This window comes from Grus americana, chromosome Z, assembly GCF_028858705.1.
Source record: "Grus americana isolate bGruAme1 chromosome Z, bGruAme1.mat, whole genome shotgun sequence".
Classification (NCBI taxonomy): Eukaryota; Metazoa; Chordata; class Aves; order Gruiformes; family Gruidae; genus Grus; species Grus americana.
Window position 1 is genome coordinate 79,381,525 of NC_072891.1, and position 21,400 is coordinate 79,402,924.

At 37.1% G+C, this 21,400-nt stretch overlaps 2 protein-coding genes across 9 annotated transcripts; one reads left to right on the forward strand and one right to left on the reverse strand.

Annotated features, from left to right (window-relative positions):
• Positions 1-395: 395 nt before the first annotated feature.
• Positions 396-18,429, reverse strand: RAD17 (RAD17 checkpoint clamp loader component). Of its 5 annotated transcripts, none has more exons than XM_054809956.1 (16): positions 18,167-18,429; positions 16,607-16,885; positions 15,444-15,527; positions 14,584-14,740; positions 13,958-14,094; positions 12,754-12,806; positions 12,536-12,661; positions 12,380-12,449; positions 11,634-11,745; positions 9,147-9,338; positions 7,866-7,954; positions 7,102-7,248; positions 6,456-6,602; positions 5,584-5,704; positions 4,204-4,261; positions 396-1,735 (listed from the first exon to the last, which is right to left on the reverse strand). In XM_054809956.1, the coding sequence occupies exons 1-16, from the start codon at positions 18,206-18,208 to the stop codon at positions 1,468-1,470; spliced, it is 2,082 nt and encodes a 693-aa protein (XP_054665931.1). In that variant the 5' UTR covers positions 18,209-18,429; the 3' UTR covers positions 396-1,467. The 5 variants fall into 5 exon arrangements, 4 of the variants coding, with proteins under 4 accessions (XP_054665931.1, XP_054665934.1, XP_054665933.1 ...); XM_054809959.1 differs by having other exon boundaries at positions 16,607-16,823; positions 18,167-18,323; XM_054809957.1 differs by having other exon boundaries at positions 1,662-1,735; positions 4,172-4,261; positions 18,167-18,320.
• Positions 18,221-21,160, forward strand: AK6 (adenylate kinase 6). Of its 4 annotated transcripts, none has more exons than XM_054809964.1 (5): positions 18,221-18,301; positions 19,131-19,223; positions 19,568-19,626; positions 19,713-19,858; positions 20,003-21,160. In XM_054809964.1, exons 2-5 carry the CDS (start codon positions 19,187-19,189, stop codon positions 20,190-20,192), a joined length of 432 nt encoding a protein of 143 aa, XP_054665939.1. In that variant the 5' UTR covers positions 18,221-18,301; positions 19,131-19,186; the 3' UTR covers positions 20,193-21,160. The 4 variants fall into 4 exon arrangements, with proteins under 4 accessions (XP_054665939.1, XP_054665938.1, XP_054665935.1 ...); XM_054809963.1 differs by lacking the exon at positions 18,221-18,301 and adding an exon at positions 18,480-18,603; XM_054809960.1 differs by lacking the exon at positions 18,221-18,301 and adding an exon at positions 18,554-18,657.
• Positions 21,161-21,400: the final 240 nt, after the last annotated feature.

Here is a 21,400-nt window from a genome sequence, read left to right on the forward strand (position 1 = left end):
CTGTAAGACTATGAGATTTTTGTGTTCAGGATCACCTGATCCTTCTGGCACAGGATCCATATCAATGAGAGTGTAAAATAATATTAAAGGGATCAGTTGAATAGTTTTTTTCAGAAGCACTCATCATCACTCTCGTTTTTGTTGGTTTGTTACTGATGTCAGAGTGAGTAGAATTAGACCCACGGTGGAAGTTGGCCTTTCCCCCTAAAACATCACAGCTCAGCATTTACCTGTGACTGCTTATGCACATTGGTTTATGCATATGGAAGAAAGGGGTTAAGGGGCATCAGGAGCCAAAAGCATTTTGACTTTGCTGTAATGAGTATAGCTGTAACAGAATTTAAGAGTTTCCCTCTTCAAAATTAAGCAACAGCTGTAACGACTACACCTGTCCCTTGAGAGAGAACAAATCTGGACACTTTAATAGCAGCATTAATTCCACAGTTATCATGGATAAGTATGTATTTTCTTCTACTAAACTTTGGATGTAAGCAATACAGAAATGTAAACACACTTTACACATTCGAAGTTGGTTGGTTTGAGGTTTTTTCCTATTGCTATGGTATCGCTAACCACAGCAATGTACTAGATTGATTTGCATGGCCCAATTTCAGTTACAGAGAAACAGTGAAGTATTAAATGGTCTATCCAATCACAACACACTTCTCACATGTCAGTTGCCAAACCCAGGATTATCCCTCCCCCAGCACAACTGCAAGTTAAGGAGAAAAACTGCATACTATACCATTAACTTCCTACAGAATATAAAGAACAAGAAGGACTTATGCTTGTTACATTTTACCCTGCATAAGTTATGAAAATATCTTTCAAAAAGGAATCCAAAGTAGTCTGTTGTCAACATATGTTCAATTTACAAACACATAAAAATCTGTGGCAGAATACAAAACAGTATTAATACAGTAGGAGTTTTATTTACATCAACAGTATGGGATACCAAACTTTTTTACACATACACTTCAGTCTCTTCTTTCAGAAGGGCCAAGCTTACAAACAGCAATTTTTTTGAAGGTAAGAATTTTAATAAAACCTTCAAATGCTGACAACTTATCAAATGTGTACTCAGAAAACATACTGTACAGTTGCAAAGTAAATTAAAATGTGTAAAAAATAAAAATAACTTAAGAGTGACACTACTTATCTACAGTCTCTTTCAAACTAATTTCAGTCATCATTTATTATACTCTTTTTATCAATATAGATGATTTCATGGCTCAGAAGAGGCAGGGAAGAGCTTGTCATTTAGTATTCAGCCAGGTCTGATCCCGCAAAGTTAAGAGGAAGCTGAGGAGAGCTGTCTCAATGCTGACATGGCACGTTTAGACGTGGCCCCCTAGCTTCAACTACTAGTTAAAGCAGTACTTTTGTGCAGACCAGACTCTCTTTAGCAAAGGCCTTTGTCGCATATTAACCTACTCAGGCAAGTCACTGGTTGATATTTTGTTGTACTCAGTCACTATCATATTCCTCTATTTTTAATTCATCTTCCTCCATGATTGCTTGAGCTGCAACAGGCTGAGGCTGACTGCAAGGTAGTTCAGTTCCACTGCATTGGCTAGAAGAGAGAGGGAATCCATCCAGTTCATGCTCATTCATCCTGGTTTTCTCCATCTGTACAGCCATCTCCACAGCATGCACATCAGTATGGTCCCCCTCAGAGCTAACAAATATGTCTGGTATCCCAGGATCTTTGTCAGTGAGTGTTTCAAGCTTTAACCTGTAAAATTATCATTGCAACAGTAAGTTACCACAAAAGAGAGAGAGGGAAAAAGAGAGAAAAAGATAAAAAGAGGAAAAAACCCCGCCCCAACAAACAACAGAACATTTCATGCTCTCTCACAGAGAAGCTGCAATAGGAAAGACTACCCATGTACCACACAGGTCACTCACCCTTCTTCGCTGGTGCTTAAGGATTTCACATTTCCTGACAGTAATACCCTCCATCGATCACAGTTCATTCAAGCTACTCACATTCTGTGCTTACATCACTACCTTCTGTATTATGTTTGTACAGTTCTGCGCACATCTTCCAGGTAGAGATACTTGTGCCCAGAACTCAACCCCATACAGCTTACATGACAGCCTACAGAAGACACTGGAGTTCCTCTCGGGGAAAAGACTGTGCTACATACCCTCAAACCAACAGCAGCAACAAAACAACAGATCATGTTTGTGCTCCATCACTTTCCAGTACCAACCATTGTTTGAAGTTTCTTCCTTATGGCAACAGTAGTTCTGCTTAGTTTTCCTCAGGTACGCAAACTGCTAACAACTTACAAACAACAGCCCATGATACACTAGACCCTTTCCAAGCAAAACCTAAATCCTTTAGAACAGGAAGCAACTGAGCTTGAAACAGGCAAATTAAAAAAAAAAGTGAAAAGGAAATTTTTCTATATTTTATAATTTCTTTTACTATTTGGACTTCTCAATCTTTCTAGTATCTCTATATCAGTAGGTTACCAATGTTCCTTTATTATTTTTCACACTTTACATGGGAATAATGAAAACTTACACAGATACTAACAAAAACTCATCCTGACACCAATTCCAGCTGATCAAATACCATGCACTCTCCTCGATGACAGTTTTCTTACTACAGTACCATTCCCATTCCATTAATAAATATAACAGGAAACAAATAAAATAGTCTTATTCCCATTGAAACAGCTGCACAGAAGTTATTTTAAGGACTGCTTAATAACACAAATTAAATTATTTTCAGTTAGGATTCCTGAAGGAAGCAAATGCTTACTAAAGTATCTACTGTTCGTCAAACTTCCCTTCCAAAATGGTGAAAAAATGAAGGATTACCATGTTTTCAGGAGAAAGTTACCCCTCAGATAAAACTCTAAATGACACACACTTATTCATGCAGATTCAAACCCTTTATCAATATTTAAAGGTATGCTGCAGACAAAAGTAATGGCATAACAAAGTCTACAATTAATTTGGAAAGTTACAAACATTTTGGCTTAGAGTAGGGAGATTGCAAAGAAATACACTAGTTAGGGACACTTTCCTTTCTTCATGACTAGCAACCAAAATGGCTTTTAATACCACTGTTGGGGAACAGGGTGGTTCTGGGGTAATACAGCCTTTACCTTACACACCAGCATTTCATAAACTCAGACAGCAACACCACAGTGATAAATATGATATGCTTTGTCGGATGCCCTAACAAACTCTCTCGCTTGGTTAAGAGATGAAAGAGTTGGTCTTATTCCAGCTAACTTTGATCTCGATCCTTTACGAGAAAAAGACACAATTACAACTTTTTCTTATTTCAGAGATATTAAAGTTATAGAAATGTAACTGAGGCTCTACTAGTATAAATGATGCCTGTAATTCAGAAGGCTCATTAGAGTCACAATATAACATGTCATGCCATGTCACCCCACAAGCACCACACAATCTGTAAGTAGAGCACTACAGTCTTGCAGTTGAAATCAAAAGTAATTTTTTCAGTATTTAATATCTAAGACAGAGGAACTTCACTGGCTATAGTTTTATTAAAAAAATGCATTCTAAACAAAGGTTTACTCTAAGTGGTTTAACAAAGGCTTACTCTAAGGCAAAAATTCCACAAAATAAAAAGCAGTACTGCTATCTAATTTCAGAGGAAGCACTCATTAAAGTATCTTATATAGTTCCATAGATATACAACTGTTTCAAAGGAAATAAGGATAATTCTCCATTATACTTTCTTTCTTATACCTCTAACCAACACACATGTGAACAAGAGAATGTTCTATTAAAAAGTATTTTATGTCATGATAAACAACAGGCAAAGCACACTATACTCTTTGAATCAATTCAGTCTTATTCTCATTGAAATGTTTCTGTTGTGAAAAAAATTATTCAGATCATGCACTGGAGAAATATAGATAATGTCTAGGACACAGCTAATATTTGGTACAATGGAAAAGAAAGCTAAACAAGGATTAAAAGCAAGACCATAGTAAAAAATGTTACTTCCTAACATTGCAATGATAAATAGCCTTGAAATGGAAAAAGTTTTAACAGGCAAAATATAAAATTATCATGCTGCAGGTGAGGGAAAATGTCACATCATAGATGAACATTCAAGATGTTTCTCTATGAAAGGATTCTTTTCCTCAATATATTAAGAAAGAAAGAAAGAAAGTCTTACTTTCTTTAAGAAAAGACAGAAGTCAAGTTTACCTCCCAAAATGTCTTTTCAGTGGTAGCCTCCCAACGTCTTGGATAAAAGCAATCTGAGCTAAGAACAAACAATCACCAGAATCATATTGGGTAGATTGTAAGGAACATACAATTAAACATTCTGATAAGTAAATAATTCATAAGTTTAGTCAAGTATTCCTGTATATATTTGGATATTTTGGATACCAAAACACTGTGCACATGTGTATTTTTTTCAAACTGTTTACCACATTACCATAACATATTTACAGATTGCCTACACATCAAAAAACCCCTGACATTCATCAACTGTGTATTTATGGCGTGCAATTATTATTCCACAGCCTGCAAAATTAATTGATCCTGACGGCAAGGCCTTAGTTAAGACATGATGCCTTTTATTAGAAGTAATTAACATACCATAAGCGACCCAGCTGTCTAAACAGTACTTTTTGGATGATGTACCATACAAAGTTAATTTTTCTGCATGAACTGTCCGCTCTTGGATTACTTCAGGTTACACAGTTTTTTTAATACACCGCAAACTTGGATTTTGTTTACTTTATCTGGGAAAGGCTTTTTAAAGCCTTCTGAGTCTGTTGATGATACTGGAAAGAGATCAGTAAGCAATGAAGATTGACTTAATATTGCCTACTAGGTTTCCAAAAGTCTTCTCACCAGATCCTCTACTAAAGTATTTTAAAAGAAGCCTTAACCTTAAGAAGACAATGTAAATTCTGATAAATAATTAATGAATAGGAAATGTGGAGAGGGTTATGAGATAACGGTTAACTCTTGCAATGGAAAAATATTGCCAATACAGTTCTGTAAAGATCTGTGCTAGGACCTGGGCTATCCAGTACATACTTAAATGTAACCCTGTGAAAAAAGGGAGTGAAGGGTGACATGAGCAAGTTTGCCAATCCCACCCAGTTAGACCAGCTAGTAAGGATGTGGGCAGACACAAAAAACATGCAAGGACCTTAAGACACCGAGCGAGAGGGCAACCAGATGAAATTCAAAAGTACACAGATACCAGAAATCCACGCAGTAAAAAAAAAAGGGAAGAATGACTTCAAATACTCCAACATGAAGACCCCATCTTACGCATTTATAAAGCATTGTATACGCCTCACTTCTGCCAAGAGAGATACTTATTTTAATTCTTTCAGTTACGTAAGTTTTAAAAATGTTCTTGGTGTTGTTTCAAACATAACAGGACAGTTTTAATTTTGGCTATGTTACTAGAAACATTTTTGGATATCAGCTATATGCATTTACCATAAGTATTTTTTTAACTGAGGCAAAAACACAGATAGCATTGACATTCTGGGTTACAAAATTTGTAAGTATGCTTTAATTAAAAAAAGAGTCCAAGATCAAGAGTTACACCCATCTTACCTTGGTTTCTCATTGGATTTGCTAACATAGCAAGATAAGGCAATAGCTCTGTCTGAAGACACTCAGGTGGTAAACAGAAGCTCGAAAAGAGAGATTTTGCAGCATGGCAGTTTTCTTGATACTGTAAGAGTTGGGGGAAAATAAACACAAGTAAAAAACCTGGAAAATCATTATTAACATTGATATTCTGTATAAAAGACAAACTTTGTTCTTGCCTGCTGGATGACTACATGCCAGCTACTGAAAAATGAGACCAGAAAAAAATATAAGCAGTTAGAGTTAACATATACAGATCATAAAAATGGTCAAGTCCTTCATTTTTGCCTTTTGCTGGGCATTAAAGTTTCCAGAAAATATTTATCCCTTGATTATAGAATTGCCCACCCATCCAGGCCAGTATTTTTTGCCAGATACAGCAAGAGAAGTATTAGTTCCAATGTAAACAGTTGCCAAGACCTTTGGTGTCTCATGAACAAGCTAATTTCTGATGAACACATAAAACATAACAGCAGTAATTTGTTAAACTTACACAACAGTTTAATGTGATTTAAACTGCATAGAAACTTAAACTTTTAGGAACACTTCACAGTATTTCAAAACTGATTGTGTCTCCATTAACTTAGGATTAAGACTCTCCCAGCAGTACGCCAACTTGGACACAGGAATCAGACTTTGTCAGAAGTCTCCAATTTACTTTTCCATTAAAAGAATAATACCAACATAATTCTTCAAGCAACTGCTTTTTAGAAGTAAATTATATCAAAAAAGGATATTTGAAAAATTTAGCACTGTGAGCAAATCTCATCTATAGCACTCAATTGCCATAACTTACCAAAAAACCAACCAACCAAAAAAAAAAATCAAGTATTTACCTTTTTATTGATAAAGAACCACTGGGGTTTATGTAAAGGCCGGAACCCCATCCCTCCTTGTTGGTGGGCAAAGGCTCTGGATGTATTTGAATGTATCACCCCTCGGGTAGCCACTGATGCACTGTATTTTTCCATCACAAGCCGTGTCTAAGAGAGAAATCAGGCATTATGTGAACTCAAGGTCTCTGTACAGTGTGTCTCATTTGAACTAAAACACACTCTGTAATTGCAGTGACATGACATGCCCAGAATATATTTAGATTACTGTGAAACTTCTACTCAAAGCAGCTGAAAGAAAAAGCTAGCTCAGTTACTTCAGGGAAAAGGCACACAGTCTCCAACACATTTCTGCATAAATGCGTTCTACTTAAAAATACTTTGTAGAGTATTTTACAAACACTATACCCCACTATGATAAAATACTGACAGAAGTTGGACAAAAAGTTGGACTTGCATCTCTTCTATAGTTGATGTCCTTTAGCATTCATTAAAAATTCAGTCACCTATACTGTAAGTTTGAAGTGATATAGCTTAATTCTTATCAACTTTAAGAAAATTGCTTTCTACCGTTCATAAACACTTCAGAGAAAAATTTAGAAGCTCAGAATATTAAAAAAGCATGTGCGTATAAAAAGATGACACTTACACTCCAATCACTACAAAGGACATCAGCGCTGCTCAAATATTCACTGGCTCTCACTACATCATCTATATCAGAAAAAAAGTCTACATAGTTCTGGTGAAGGTATAAATTAAACATGCTTCCAGACATATGCGATTTTTCCACAATATCCTATCAGAGAAAAAAAAAAAAAAGACGTTTTACACAGCGTTTAAGGAAAAGCATCCTATAAAAGCAATGACACATTTACATGATTAGGGAACTGGCACACATGACCTATGAAGTGATGCTTATATACAAAACATGAGTTGGTTTGCTCCCAGGAAGACTAACGGTGGGGATGGAGGGACAGAAGCCACCGCTGTCTTCAACTCTCTTAATGGGAGGTAACAGAAAGATGAACTCAGACTCCTATTTGCAATGCACAGCAAAAGAATGAGCGGTAACAATCGCAGGTTGCAGCAAGGGAAAGTCCACCTTCCACCACAAGTTGGTCAGTAAAGTGAGTGAATTTCTATCCCTGGAGAGACTCAAAAGTCAACAGATCAGGAGCCTGGGAACCTAATCTATCTTTGAAGTTAGCCTCCAGAGGTCCCTTCCAGATCAATTACTCTGTAACTTAGGCAGACTGAATATATATATATATATATATATATATATATATATATATATATTAAGATCAGTGATAAAAACACTGTGCTTGAGAATTTGCATCAATCACTTTTTGTCTGGTTTTGTTTGGTTTTTTTTCAAACCACACTGGAATCAAGTAGTTATTGCAGACGTACCTCAGGCTGAATAAGCAAGGTGTCTCGACGGTATTCTGATAGGTGAGCAGGCAGCAGCTGAGGAAATTCTGATTCTGACACTGGTTCTCCTACAAAGGATTTTACAATCTTTAGTTTTAGTATCAGAAATGTTGTTACATTTCTGCGCATAATCAAAAAAGACACCCATTTCAGATTAAATATTCAAAATCAGAATAAAAATTAAATAGGACCAAGAACAGAGATGCGTAACTGCATGAATAGTAGTTTTCTCATATATTGAGCACCATTTTTAGCAACTGTCAACTCTACCAGCAACTAGATTATACCATTTCCAGTCCCCAGAAAACTCCTGATGCAGGCATAAGTACTTAATTATATAGTCAATATCATATAGTCAACAACATGCAATTAGTTGCATTACACTTCATATGACAAATTTCATCTAATTATTTTCATGTTCCCTCATCTCACTATTTTCCCTTAGCTGATTTTGGAACCAATATTGTGAATTATTACCAAAAATGTGGACATCCAATGGCATTATGGATCCTGATTTAGCTGAGTGCAGATAGCACTCATTTAAGAAGTACAAAATGCTTATGAATTACAGTTTTTTTAAATGTTAAAAATATAGTACTGTAACCATACACAGGGAACAGATAGGTTCTATAAATTTACAGAACCCGAGTGTATAAAAAGTAGAGCTTTCAGTTGTAGTAAGGTGGAAAGTATTTTGGAGGTAGAAAGGAAGACAAGGTATGACAGAAATAGAAGGGGTTTTCAGGTCAGAAAGGAGAGAGCATATGTGTCTGTTAAAAGAAAACAAGGGGTTGAGATAAAAAGTAGGGAGGAAAAGATAGCAGACACACAAATAAGGGAGGTAGTAGCTACAAGACTGCAGGGCTGTTCTGTAACCTTTAGGAATAGAGACAAGTACAGAACATAACTGTACAACAATGTATAATTCTGCAAAAAAGCAAAATTTGCTTTTGTGCAAAGTAACAAATGTGCTGGCTATCTATCTAGCTTTATGCGCATGACAGCACGTGGACCTAATGCAACTAGAGTTATATAATTTTATTGCATACATGTAGTACATCTTAATAAAACGTTTATTTACCCACTAGATTCAGACAGCTGCAGTCTCAGTTGCCACAAACTGTTATTCCTGTTTTTATACCGTTATTAATGACCAAACCTGTGAATTAGAGGTCACCCTAAGCCGTACTTTAGCAAATCTAGCTATTAGCACCTGACAGGCTTTGCTCATTGAAAGGAAGAATAAGTCAGTTTTCTTACTTTTGCAGTAAATTATTTTCCCCAGAGCATGGAAAAGAAAGATAGAAGCATCTTTGCCACCAATAGCTTGTATTTCCTGGTCTTCTGAAATATCAGATTTACTTTTCTTTCTTACTTTAGATACTGCTGTTTCACATTTTAGTGCGGAGCTCTTTTTCTTCCTTGACCAAAACTCTTTCTCCAATGAACAGTCTATCAATAAAAGCAAAAATATAATCAGGATAAAGTACATGAATCCAAAAAAAGTTTTTTATTATATTGCTACTGCTAATGTTCTAAACAAAAAAGAACAGAAAAGGATATATAAATGAGGCACAAAGAGAAAACTCATTCATTAGGAAGACAACCCAGTCACCTGAACTAGCATGCTTCATTCCACTTCTATCCCTTAAGCCACAGCTAAGGTGCCAAGTACTTTTTTGAATAATAAATATGTCTTTAAAAAAAGCTAGCATTCTCGCTTATTGATTCTAGTTCTAATGCATCTCCAACTTGTCTGTCTTAAAAAATTTTTCTTTATAAAGTGCAAGTGCAAATATATGTAAATTATATTTCAGTTACATGCTGTTCACTTATCAATTTATGTTCTATTTGCATTATATTTCAGTGAGGGTATTATACAGATAAGGCAGCATTCATTTAGGTGATTCTTCCAACAGCCTACTAATTTCCACAACATTTTGAACTCCAGGGAATAAAACCCTTCTTCTGCTCTTATTTAAAACTCAAAAATTTTCACCCACAATTTGATTTAGTGGCAGGTGAATGATCCTTATTGAGCTAAGAAAACTTATCCTTCAAACAGTTATCCTTCTTTTCTCCCACAATTGCCATGGATCCATTTTACCCAGTAATACTACTACAAAATGAATGTATTGCTTGTGTTTCATATATACACTAGTGAAGGAAGAAAATACATAAATCTAAAACCTAATACTGCATTCTCAGGAGATCAACGAGGAGGTGAGGTGTCTCCAAAATCTACAAAATGTCACTTTGTAAATGACGAAGTGTCATTTACCTACCTGAAATACCTGAACAACTAAAAAAAATTACATTCAACATGAAGGCAGCTCTTCTCAATTTGCTGGAGAAAACACGAGAAGAGAATGCTCAGTGTGTTATGACTTGAGTACATGATTCTGAGATATCATGTACACAAGCTGTCAAGCCATATGCCTTTGTTTTCTCCCAAGTTCTCTTTATAACTCTCATGTTTTTACATTTCCAAGGCAATTTTTTTAAAAAATACACAAACTGGTCATTTTAAAACTATCCTACTAATTATTAATTTCATGGCATTATCATAAAAGCGGTTTTACTGAGAGGAATTTTATATTTTTCTGATTAACACAGAACAATACAAACTCAGTATACTAGAAGACAACACCAGAAGAATTTAGTTTCCACGTTTGCAAGTTAAAGCTAAAAACATGACTCCCTCCTTCCTTCTCCCATGTAATTTAACAAACACAGCTAGGTTAATTTCAATACACTCTAAAACTCAAAACTACAACATTACCTCTTACAACAAGGACTTGAAACTATGTTTAATCCTGTATTCCATAAGCACATTTTTCTGTTTGCAAGGTGGATAGGAGAGAAAATGAGTAAAAGCAACAAGAGCATTGCTAGCTTTACAACATACAATAGACAACTGTTGAATTCACTTCCTTATTTCTAGGTTGAATATAAATGCTGGCACCATCTGACAGTTCTTAGAATGAACTATGCATGCCAGAGTATTACTTTTAAAAATAATGGATTCTGTAACTCACATACATTGGTTTCTTAACAATTATTGACTTCCAATGCTTATTAAAGACATGACAGAGAGTCTCTTGTTTTATGTTGGAACATTTAAAATAATTCCAAACTAAGTCTGATTTGAGCATTGTCCAAGCAAGTATTTTGAAGACTACTAAAACACTGAACTTCAAAGTTATTCTATAATACACTCAATAAATTCACAGTAGGTCATGCCACCTCACAGCTTTTCAATTTACCAACAGCTGTAGGAACTCCCACGCAAAATCAATCATTACAGAAATGCTGTATACAAAGTCAATAAGCTATTTGAGAAATGCTTTAAGGGTAGAGATAAGGACATAGAGAAGTATAAAGAACCAAGCAATGAAAATATCCCTTTCAAATTAAGGTTGCATCATAAAAGCTTTGATCAGTAGACACACACCAGTAGCAAAGATATCAAAAAATGAGGGCATTTCATTAAATTACATCAACACACATGTAGATGTTACTCAGTTTTAAGACTACATATAAGCCATGAAATTAAACACATTCAGCTTTTAAAAAAAAAAATTTATTCACAAATACACAAAACTTAGTGTCTTTATCCCTGCTCCAGAGCAGCATGTCAAACATGTTTTGCACAGCTCACCTAGCCATGCTGCAACAGCGTACAGAATACCTTTAAAGCAGAAATGGTCAAAATGTCATTCGCTTAACAAAACCACAGTTATTTACCTTTCATAGAAGAAAACTGAAGACTGTTTATTGCACTTCTTATATCACCTGAACAACCTTTGCAGAGCAACTCCAGAGAAGTTCTGTCAAAAGCATAATTCTTTTCTCTGTTCTACAAGGAAAACCAACATTCAAAGTAATAAGAAAAAGTAGGAAAAGGAGTATTTTAATATTATTCTGGCAGTGGGGACCCACCTCTGATACACACCATCAAGAGACTACATGAGCACCCACCATGTGCTAAAACCATGTAATACAGCTAACTTTAAAACATTTAATCCATTTAAGCACATTGCCACCTTTTATATAGCAATATTAAAGACAATAATGCACATAATTCTTTGCAAGGTGTCACTCAATATTAGACTTGGTTCTAATCAAACCAGTTCAGGAATAACATAGGATTTACACTTGTGACCTCCTCTGGCTGGAATGAAAATTACTTTTACTCCTATTATTTGTTTCATTGTATATAGCTTCTGTAATAGGCAGAAGAATTTTCAGAAGTAACTTTGAATACTTAGAACAAGGATCAAGTGGAACTGATCTTAAAAACAAGACATCTTTCCAGTTTGTTCCTTGTTTTCTGTTGGAGAAGATTGGTGGGGTTTTCTGGGAGGTGCAGGGGTCTGCTATTAAAGATCAAACAAATACAATAACAAATATAAATAACATATTTCAGATACAAAAGTCTGAAATCTTTTGGTCCTAGCACTGCACAGAAGTTACCAGTTTTGACAACTTACCATACTAGCTTCTGTTGCAGCTATTCGATTAAGAACTTTCATCATATTTGTTGGTGCAACAGGCTTGAAACTGTTGAATTTCATTTAAAAAAAATTAATTAGTTTCTGACTTCTCATTCATTTCAATCAAGTTTTAATGAGATAAAAGGATCTTACCTAATATTGGATATACACAACTCCTCTAGAACTTCCGCTGGGAATAGTAACCTCTGGTTGCTGTCTCCACTGAAGTTATCTGAGATTATAAATATAATGGGACATCTACTTGTACGAATAAATCTCCTAAATTGAAAATAAGCAAATATAACAAGAATCAAACTCCAGTTAACTGCAAGTGGCTAAAGCTGATAACTAAAATCTTATTTGCAACTCACCTGAGAATTTCATGTAGACTGCTGGGGTCTCGATAGAATTGGTTAGGTATGTCCTGTTCAAAACAAATGAACTGCTGTCATTACATTCAGATTTAAATACTCACTCCTACAGCCAGACTGTTATGGCACACCACATTGCTACACATTTTTCCTTCCTAGTTAGCTAGCTTTAAATTAAATTTGAATGTGGCTAACACTGAAGATAACCGGGGGGGGGGGGGGGGGGGGGGGGGGGGCGGGGAATCAAAGAAAAAAAAACCCAAAGCATAGCATTTCTTTATTATGGAAAAAAAATCTCTAAAAAGAAACATTTTACTTTCTGTCCTTGTTTCCTAAGAAACAGCTTTGGGTGATTACACTGCCTACAATCATGAGTTTTACTCAGAAGATAAACACTCAAGGTACCAGCTTCGCTGAGGAAGAGGGCAGGACGTACTACTTGAGATATGAGAGGAACTACACAAGGAAGTGACTTCATGAAGAGAAAGTAAACTATGCTTCCTAAATTCTACAGTACATCGCATTACTCAGCTAGAGTTTTTATCTCATCTGTTCTTTTTCTTGAAAGTTTACAGGTAACTCGACTATCACAAAATTCCTTTGTCAGGAAAAAAAACTTGAAAAGCTCAGAAAGAAAATGCTACTGAAATACACTCCTGAATAAGTAAAAATAAAGTCTTCTCCTGTACCTCCCGTTATGGCTTACAAACCCTGAGAGTTCACGTCTCTGCCCTAAACAACCCCCTCCTGCCGCGTAAGACCAGGGAATGCTAAATTTCAAATCCTTTCTGATTGTATTAATTCTCACGTTATCTTCTACACTCTCCTGTGTCCTTAAGTAACAAGAATAGCGTGTGTGGGTTCCCTCTTCCTGTTTATACACATATATATTGCTAGAAAGCTAATCAGATAGAAACATGGGTATGACTTTTCAATATTGTTTTGATCTACTTTTTGATTTTCTGTTACTTATTTCTGTACTCAAACAAGTCTCCAAATTCTGACTATTAGCTTATATAGTTTAACTACACATAGAGTTTGGTTCTAGCCTGCTGTAGAGACTCAAAAAGTAATAAAGAACTCATCTGCAGTAAAGCAGACTAACTTTTGGCAACACCAATCCACCAACTGAAGCTAGTTAGCATGTCAATGTTATTATAAAAGGTATTGTTTTCAAAACAAGATTTCACAAGTTTTCACTTACTTCAACAAGAATAAGCTTTTTATCATTTTCTGAGGACTCCCCAAGCATCTGAAGTTTGTTATACTTATTTGCTCTTAGTAGAAAATCTTGAAAGAGAGCTGCTTGGGCCTGACTCGGAAACGTATGAAAATTTGAGTCTGAAAAAGAAAACTAATTAAAAATGTGTTCTGTATTATACCAAGTAGAATACAAATACCCACAAGAACTAATACCCATCCATGCTATTTTCTGACAGTAGCCATTGAAAACCAGCCAAGCCCTTTGGCAAATACATTACAAATAGAAGAGAATTTTTAATGGGTAGAATTCAATTGAGGACCCAGACAAATACAGACTTACCTATTTTTATTTAATTGGCTCAAATGATATCCAGGCTATTACATAACTCTCTATACTGATTTGAATTGCAAATTATTTTGCAGTAAACACTGTAAAAAAACCTAAATCCCTTTTCAGATAAAAGCAAAAGAAAGATTCTTAGTAACACTAAGGATCTAGCTTATATGGATGTGGATCTGACATCATATGTGACAGACACACAAAAGAATAAAAAATACAGAATACAAAAATCACAAAAGCAACTGGAATTAAAAAAAAAGAAAAGAAAAAAAAATCAAAATACTTACCATGGCCAAACATATTTCTTAAGTCTTCTTTTGTAAAATCTAAAGATATTGGATTGGTCCATTCTTGCACCTGAATGCCAAGTTCTTTTGCTAATATTTGTATAGTTGCAGTCTTTCCACTACCAGGAGGACCAGTCAGCAGTAAAACAGAGCCACCCTGTCACAAGAAAAAAAAAAAAAAAGTCCCAAACATGATAAACACAGACTGAAAGCTGGCTGAAGATGAATATTGGTTGAATTTCTTCTATGGTTTCTCTGGTAATGATTCTCTTCTCCCAGTAAAAACTGAGTTAACAAGTATATCAATTACACAAAATATTTAAGTATTCTGATAGAGCTAGACCAGAACTCCAAAAGACTTGCGCTCAGTTTTTAATGTATCTGTTTAGTTAACTGCACACCATGTAGACTACCAACATAATACATACTGAACTGGAGAACTGGGTCTGAAAAACAGTAGACAAGGCTGGTAAATGATGCGTGTGTATAAGAATGCCTCTTATCAAGCAAGAGGTTAAAAACGTCCTAGTACCTCAAGTCAGTGCAACTGGAAATCTGCCAAGATACTTAAAATTAATCTGAGAGAGATAAAATGCTGTACAGGCACACACTAAAGAAGTATGAACTGAATGGATGCTAGAAAATAATATTTCTGAGCAAAACCAGAATCCACCTCTTAGCAGCATAAGCCTTAAACAAATGTACAAGCTCTAATCTGTGTTCTTAATGGATTTCTTACAATGCAATAGATGTATAATTACTACCTGTAAGTTAAGGTTTTTCTCTGAAATTAAAATAAAACTGCATCCAGCTCATTTGTATGGTTTTATATCTCTAGCGGCAAATTTTAGCAAGATTACCTGCTTTGGCTGCCTCTGAAATATGTGCGTTTTTAACCAGGTTTCAACTTCTTCAATCTTCTTCTTTTGCACAGCAAGATCACTCTAAAACAAGATTAAAATATATGAAATGCATATATACACTTCTTGGTTTCTAAGACTGTAATGATGAGATTCAAGAACAGAAAATACGCTAAAACATCAACAGACATGTACATGCATATTCCAGTTATACATGTTTATGATATTTCAGCCTGTTTCCTTAAACAACCATTTTTGGGTTGGGTTTTTTTTGTGGGTTTTTTTATTTTACTTTGGGAAATAATGAAATAATTAGTATTCCTAAAGTAACAACATTACAATCGTGCCTGTTTGTGTCAGTATGCTTTACAACTATTGCTGTAGCTGGTATTATTTAGGCTCTACTGACGCTAATACTACATAGGTTTTTGGAACTTCTGCACATCTCATACAGCTTACTCATGTTGTAGCCTTGTAACTCAGTTTCTCTCCAGAGATGATCTATTAAATATTCAAATACAAAATAAAAGTACTACACTAATGTACTTATATCAACCAGCACTCAAATCTAAGAGACAGTTAACACACATGCTGATACCTCTGAAATACACTGTGAAAAAGCTGCTCCACGAGCAGAACCAGTGAAGATGGGTTTACTACAGATTTGAGTACTTTCTCCTTGAAGCCCTAAGGTATCACAGTACCCTCCACTCACAAAGTCATGCCTAAGATGCATACAGCAAGCAAGAGATAGCACAAACTGCCATCAGTCAAGTACTGTGAACATGCTAACAGACCAGCTAACTGCAAGATAATTTCTGTTATCTTTCCCGTAATGAGTGCACTAACTCAGTTCTCTCTCCTTTAGCTGCTCCTAGTACTTGGAGCTGTCAGATCTGGCTGAAATTCAGTAACAGGTTCAAAAGTTTAGGAGTGGATGGACAGGAAACAACATCTCATCAGTAGCTTTATCTCCTCAGGCAGCCTGGGGAAAAATGCATCTCCTACAGATAAATAGCTTGTTAAAATTTTAAATACAGGCAGTACATAAATAGAACTAGTACTTCACTGCTCTAATAAAAGAGGATATACTTAGAACCTGATCAATACAGGTTATGAACATAATGTTACAACTACATTAGCACTTAGAGTAATTCTCATACCTGAGTTTCAGGTTTGTATCTATCTACCCATGGCTCATCTTGAGACTGGTTCCAGTTTTGTCTGGACTTGTTACAAGGCACATCCACTGAAGACAACTTTGCTCTTTTTCTGGGCGGAACTTTGGTTTTGCTACTTTCTGGCACAGAAGACAGGTCTTTCTTCTTCTGCTGCCGGTTTCTTCCAGACTTGCCTTCTAGTGGCTTCACAGGAACTGCACTAGAAGAAATATTTGTGTTTCCAAAGAAGTCATCAAATGAACGTGCCAACCAATCTGTTACCTGGTAAAATATAAATGTTTTGCTATTAATGTAGCACTCTCCTCCCCTTAATTTGGTACCATTGTCTCTAGAAAATTCAAGATTTTTATCAAGTGTGTACAAGAATACCTCATAGATGTAAAGAACTTCATTAGCATTGACAGGCGTACTAGGGCATTTATGGTTTTTTAATGTGTCAATTACATGCTTCTTCAGTATTAAAAAAGCTACATCTTACACAGTGTGATAGAGTATTTTGCAGCAAACTGGTAACGCAGAACAAGTTGAAAATTCTACAAACACACATTCAAACTAAAGAAGTAAAATTAAAACAGAGATAAGAATGCTAAAATAGCATAAGTTTAATTATATAATTTTTAGATTAAGGTCATGTTCATGTTATCTCTGTATAGTTTTCAGTATGTGTTGCTTTTTTTATTTTTTTAACATTTACAATGCAGCCATTTGTGTTGAAGAGTTAGAAACAGGAAACAGAAAAAATTACTTACGCAGCACAATAAAATCAAGTATTATTATTTGTTTGCTGTGTGAGGAAACTTGGACTCATCTAGAATCAGACAGATGTACCAGAAGTCTGTCTGACAGTGACAAGGAGTGAAACTGCTAATAGCATTAATATTTAATTTTGGATTTGAGAAATATCCTACTAGGACAGGTGGACAAACTTACAGTCCAGAGCCACTTTTCAGCCTACCTACGGTTCCAAAACAATTTCACAGTGGTCACACACTGTCTGTGTGTGACAAGCACATGATAACTTTTTAGCATAGGAATTCTAACAGGCTGCATGCCAAAACGCACTTCTATGAAAATGGGAGCAAGAGAATAGACACATCATCTCCAAAAAGGCCTGTGAATACTCCACAGTTTACACATCTTACAAATTAACACAACAGGCCATTACCAGGCATGAGACTATCTGACAGAGGCATTAGCAACCGGGAAAGAGGCTTTGTTCTGCATGGTTTCTTTTAACGTTATTCTGACAAAAGCTATTTTCAGTTGAATTTGCATATTTACCAGTGGGTCAGATAGGACGGCGTGAGGGGGTTTCCTTTTTACACACTGCATCAATAAGTAAGAAAATAAACACTTTACACATAGAAAAAAATGCAACTGAGGAGGAACTGCCAAGTGAGAGATCAAGGAGTAACTATCGGGCCTAAAAATACTGCTAATCGGAGCCGCCGGACTCTTCCCGGAAGCTGCAAAAAGGTTGCTCAGGGCAGACTTTCGGCCGCAGCCCGCCCCGAGCCCTTATCTCCCCGCTCCGCGGCCTACCTCCGCCGGCGCCGCCTGCCTTTCCGAGGAGCTTCCGGACATCCTCAGCCCGGGCGGGGCCCATCCGCAGGGCGGCCCCACTGCGACCGCGGGGCCTGAGGGGAGAACCCCGCTCCCGGGACGGCCGGCGCCGAGGTAGAACCCGGGCGGACTGAGGTGGCAGCGGAACCCCGTGAGCCGAGCCGAGCCGAGCCGGGCCGAGCCGAGCCGAGCCCCCTCACACCACACCGCCGAGCTCCCGAGGGGTCCTTCTCCTCCGGCGGCTCTTAGCTGCCCATGGCGCGCCTGCCTGCCTGCCCGTCCGCCCGCGGGCCGGGCGGGTGACGCCATCGGCGTGTGGCGGCGGTATCGGAGGCCCCCACGCACGTGTCTCCTAGGCGACCAGCAGCCGCCGCCGCGGAGCGGCAGCATGAGGCGGCCCAACGTTTTGCTTACCGGTGCGGGGCGGTGGGACGGGTCCCGGGACGGCTCGAAGCGGGAGGATGCCAGTGGTATTCGGGCCGCTTGGCCCGGTCGAAGCTGGGAGTGGCGGGGCTGCCGAGGGTGCGGGCAGGGAGCGTGGCGGGGCTCGGGCTGGGCCTGCGGGGAGAGGCCACAGCCCCGTTCACTGCCTGGAGTGATTTGGGGTGTGAGGTCCTTGCGGAGCGGGTGCCGGGCTGCTCTGCATGAAAACTTGGGGGGGGTTGTTAGGAGTTTTGAATGAGGTTTGGGTTTGCATCATCCCGGTTAGAATAACACTTCTGCACAAAGTGAGACAATTATTTGTAGTTGTGTGGGGGGTTTTTTAATCTCTAGACATTGTTCATATTTGATTTTTTCTCATTGTGCATCTTTTGCCCCTTTTTTCTTATATGAACTTGTCAACATTGACTGACAAAAGCTTACTTTTTGACTCCTTAGAAGGCTAATTGAAGAGGACTTGCATATTGTTTTCTCACCGGTATACATGGGTTTTTCTCCTTAGGTACTCCGGGTGTTGGGAAAACCACACTCGGAAAAGAACTTGCATCAAGAGCAGGAATGACCTATATTAACGTGGGTGACATGGCAAAAGAAGGTAGGCCGTATTAACAAAGTAGTCCATCAGAGTACTTGAGATATTTTTGCTTTGTGTAACTCAGTGCTGGTAGTGCATGTATTATATATTAAAGTAAAAGGTAATGAATTTCCTTTAACAGAAATGTTTTTGGTGGCATGAGTTAAAAAAGCATTTATGTAACAGTAGCATACTTTGTGTCAGGTAAAAATAACAAACTTGTCCTCGTACGGATTTGTAGACAAAGTGCTCCTTGCTGCGAACACTGTCTTTTGTTTGCATCCACCTAAAATAAACATAACAATACAACTAATTTTAATAACTGTTCTTACTTCACAAAGTTCCACAAATTATTTTTGCTGCAGGAGAACTGTACGAAGGTTTTGATGAGGAATACGATTGTCCGATTTTGGATGAAGACAGGGTAAGTCCAACTTCAAACCCTACCATTTTTGTATTTTGACTTTCTGTAATTTCAGATAAACTTGCCTATCTTTGTTTCTTTTGAAGGTAATTGATGAACTAGAAGATAAAATGAGTGAGGGTGGAGTTATTGTCGATTATCACGGCTGTGATTTTTTCCCTGAACGATGGTTTCATATAGTATTTGTACTTCGTACGGAAAATTCATTTCTGTATGACAGACTTGAAAGCAGGTATGTCAGTGGAATAAATAAGGAGTACTGTTTTGTGATTTCATCAAAGATTTTTTTAGGGTATAAATTACTGATTCTCTGTAGAATACTTTATAGTTCTCTGCATATCTAAGCCTGTTCCTTGGTATTGTTCTTCTTTTCTAGGGGCTACAAAGGGAAAAAGCTGCAAGACAACATTCAGTGTGAAATTTTTCAGACGCTTTATGAGGAAGCTATGTTGTCATATAGAGAGGAAATTGTACACCAGTTACCCAGCAACACCCCGGAAGACCTAGAGAGAAATTTGGATCAGATTATGCAATGGATTGAGCAATGGATGAAGGACAACAATTGACATTTGGTGCAAAAGTAACTCTGCTGGTTTTCTTCCTGACAGGGTTTAATAAATTATATTCATAATTCTTGTATGATAAATTAAAATTAATTTTATTGTGATTTGATACAGGTGGGGACTAGAAGAAGGTTCAGAATAGCCAGGTTGTAAGGCTTTGGAACAGCCTCTGAAGCACTCTGGGAGAGGCACACAGGAGAACTGACACAAGTGAAAATTCAGCAGTGCATGAAACAATGAAAATGACATGATTGCAGGAACTAGGTTCAGTAATTGAGAATTTTTTTGAGCTTACAATTCAAACTAAACCATTCCCACTGTCCTCCCAAAAAACTGTAAAATCCTGATAACTGATGGCAGTTGAGGAGCTTTTGATTTCTAAAGGATAAAACGGTGTCCTGAAAAGGAGTTAGTCTGCTCCTGAATTGTTAGACTAAACCCTGCTATACTCCACTGTATTCTTGAATGTGTGGAGGCTAAGGTAGAGCGAGGGGAGTATGATACGGTGTAAGGAGGTTGCTTCATTTTGGAAGTGACTTGGTAAGAGAATTTTGTAAAATGATTACACAGAACTTTGGGAATTACTTACAGTGTAAGGAAACTGGCTACATCTGCACTGATGTGGAACATTAAACAGTAAGTTTTCTTTCTCCTTTTTCTCTCTGTATTCTTCATTGACCATCCCAATCATGGAACATATTTAACACTGTAAGTTTATCAAGGAACTGTATCATTTGGCAAGATAACGAACCTGCACTGATACAAAACATGCTTACACTTAAAATACTGGCAGCCATCTGTTCTAATTACTTGTGAAGCCTGGGTCCCATGAGAGCATGGCTGTGCAAAGTAGAAATAACCTTCACTGAAAAGGTGGCTTGTAAGCCTTGTGAAAGATCCTGTAGAAAGTGCTTGCTAATAAACTTCTTGTATACAGGAGTTGGAATAGTAAAACGTTGCTTGAAAATTTCTCTTGTAAAGAGTATTATGGTTACATATTTATGATTCTATTTTTTATTCCATATTTGGTATCAATTTTTTGTGAGACTTACAGAGGAATACTGCGTCAGCAATTTGACCCTTGCATAAGCTGAAATGCTGAAAAAACTGGACTTTCCTTGCAGAATCAGGACCAAACATTGTGGAAACCACGCATACGTGTGGTGCTCTTGAACAGCCCCTTTCAGCATTATTGCTTGAATGGGAAACCA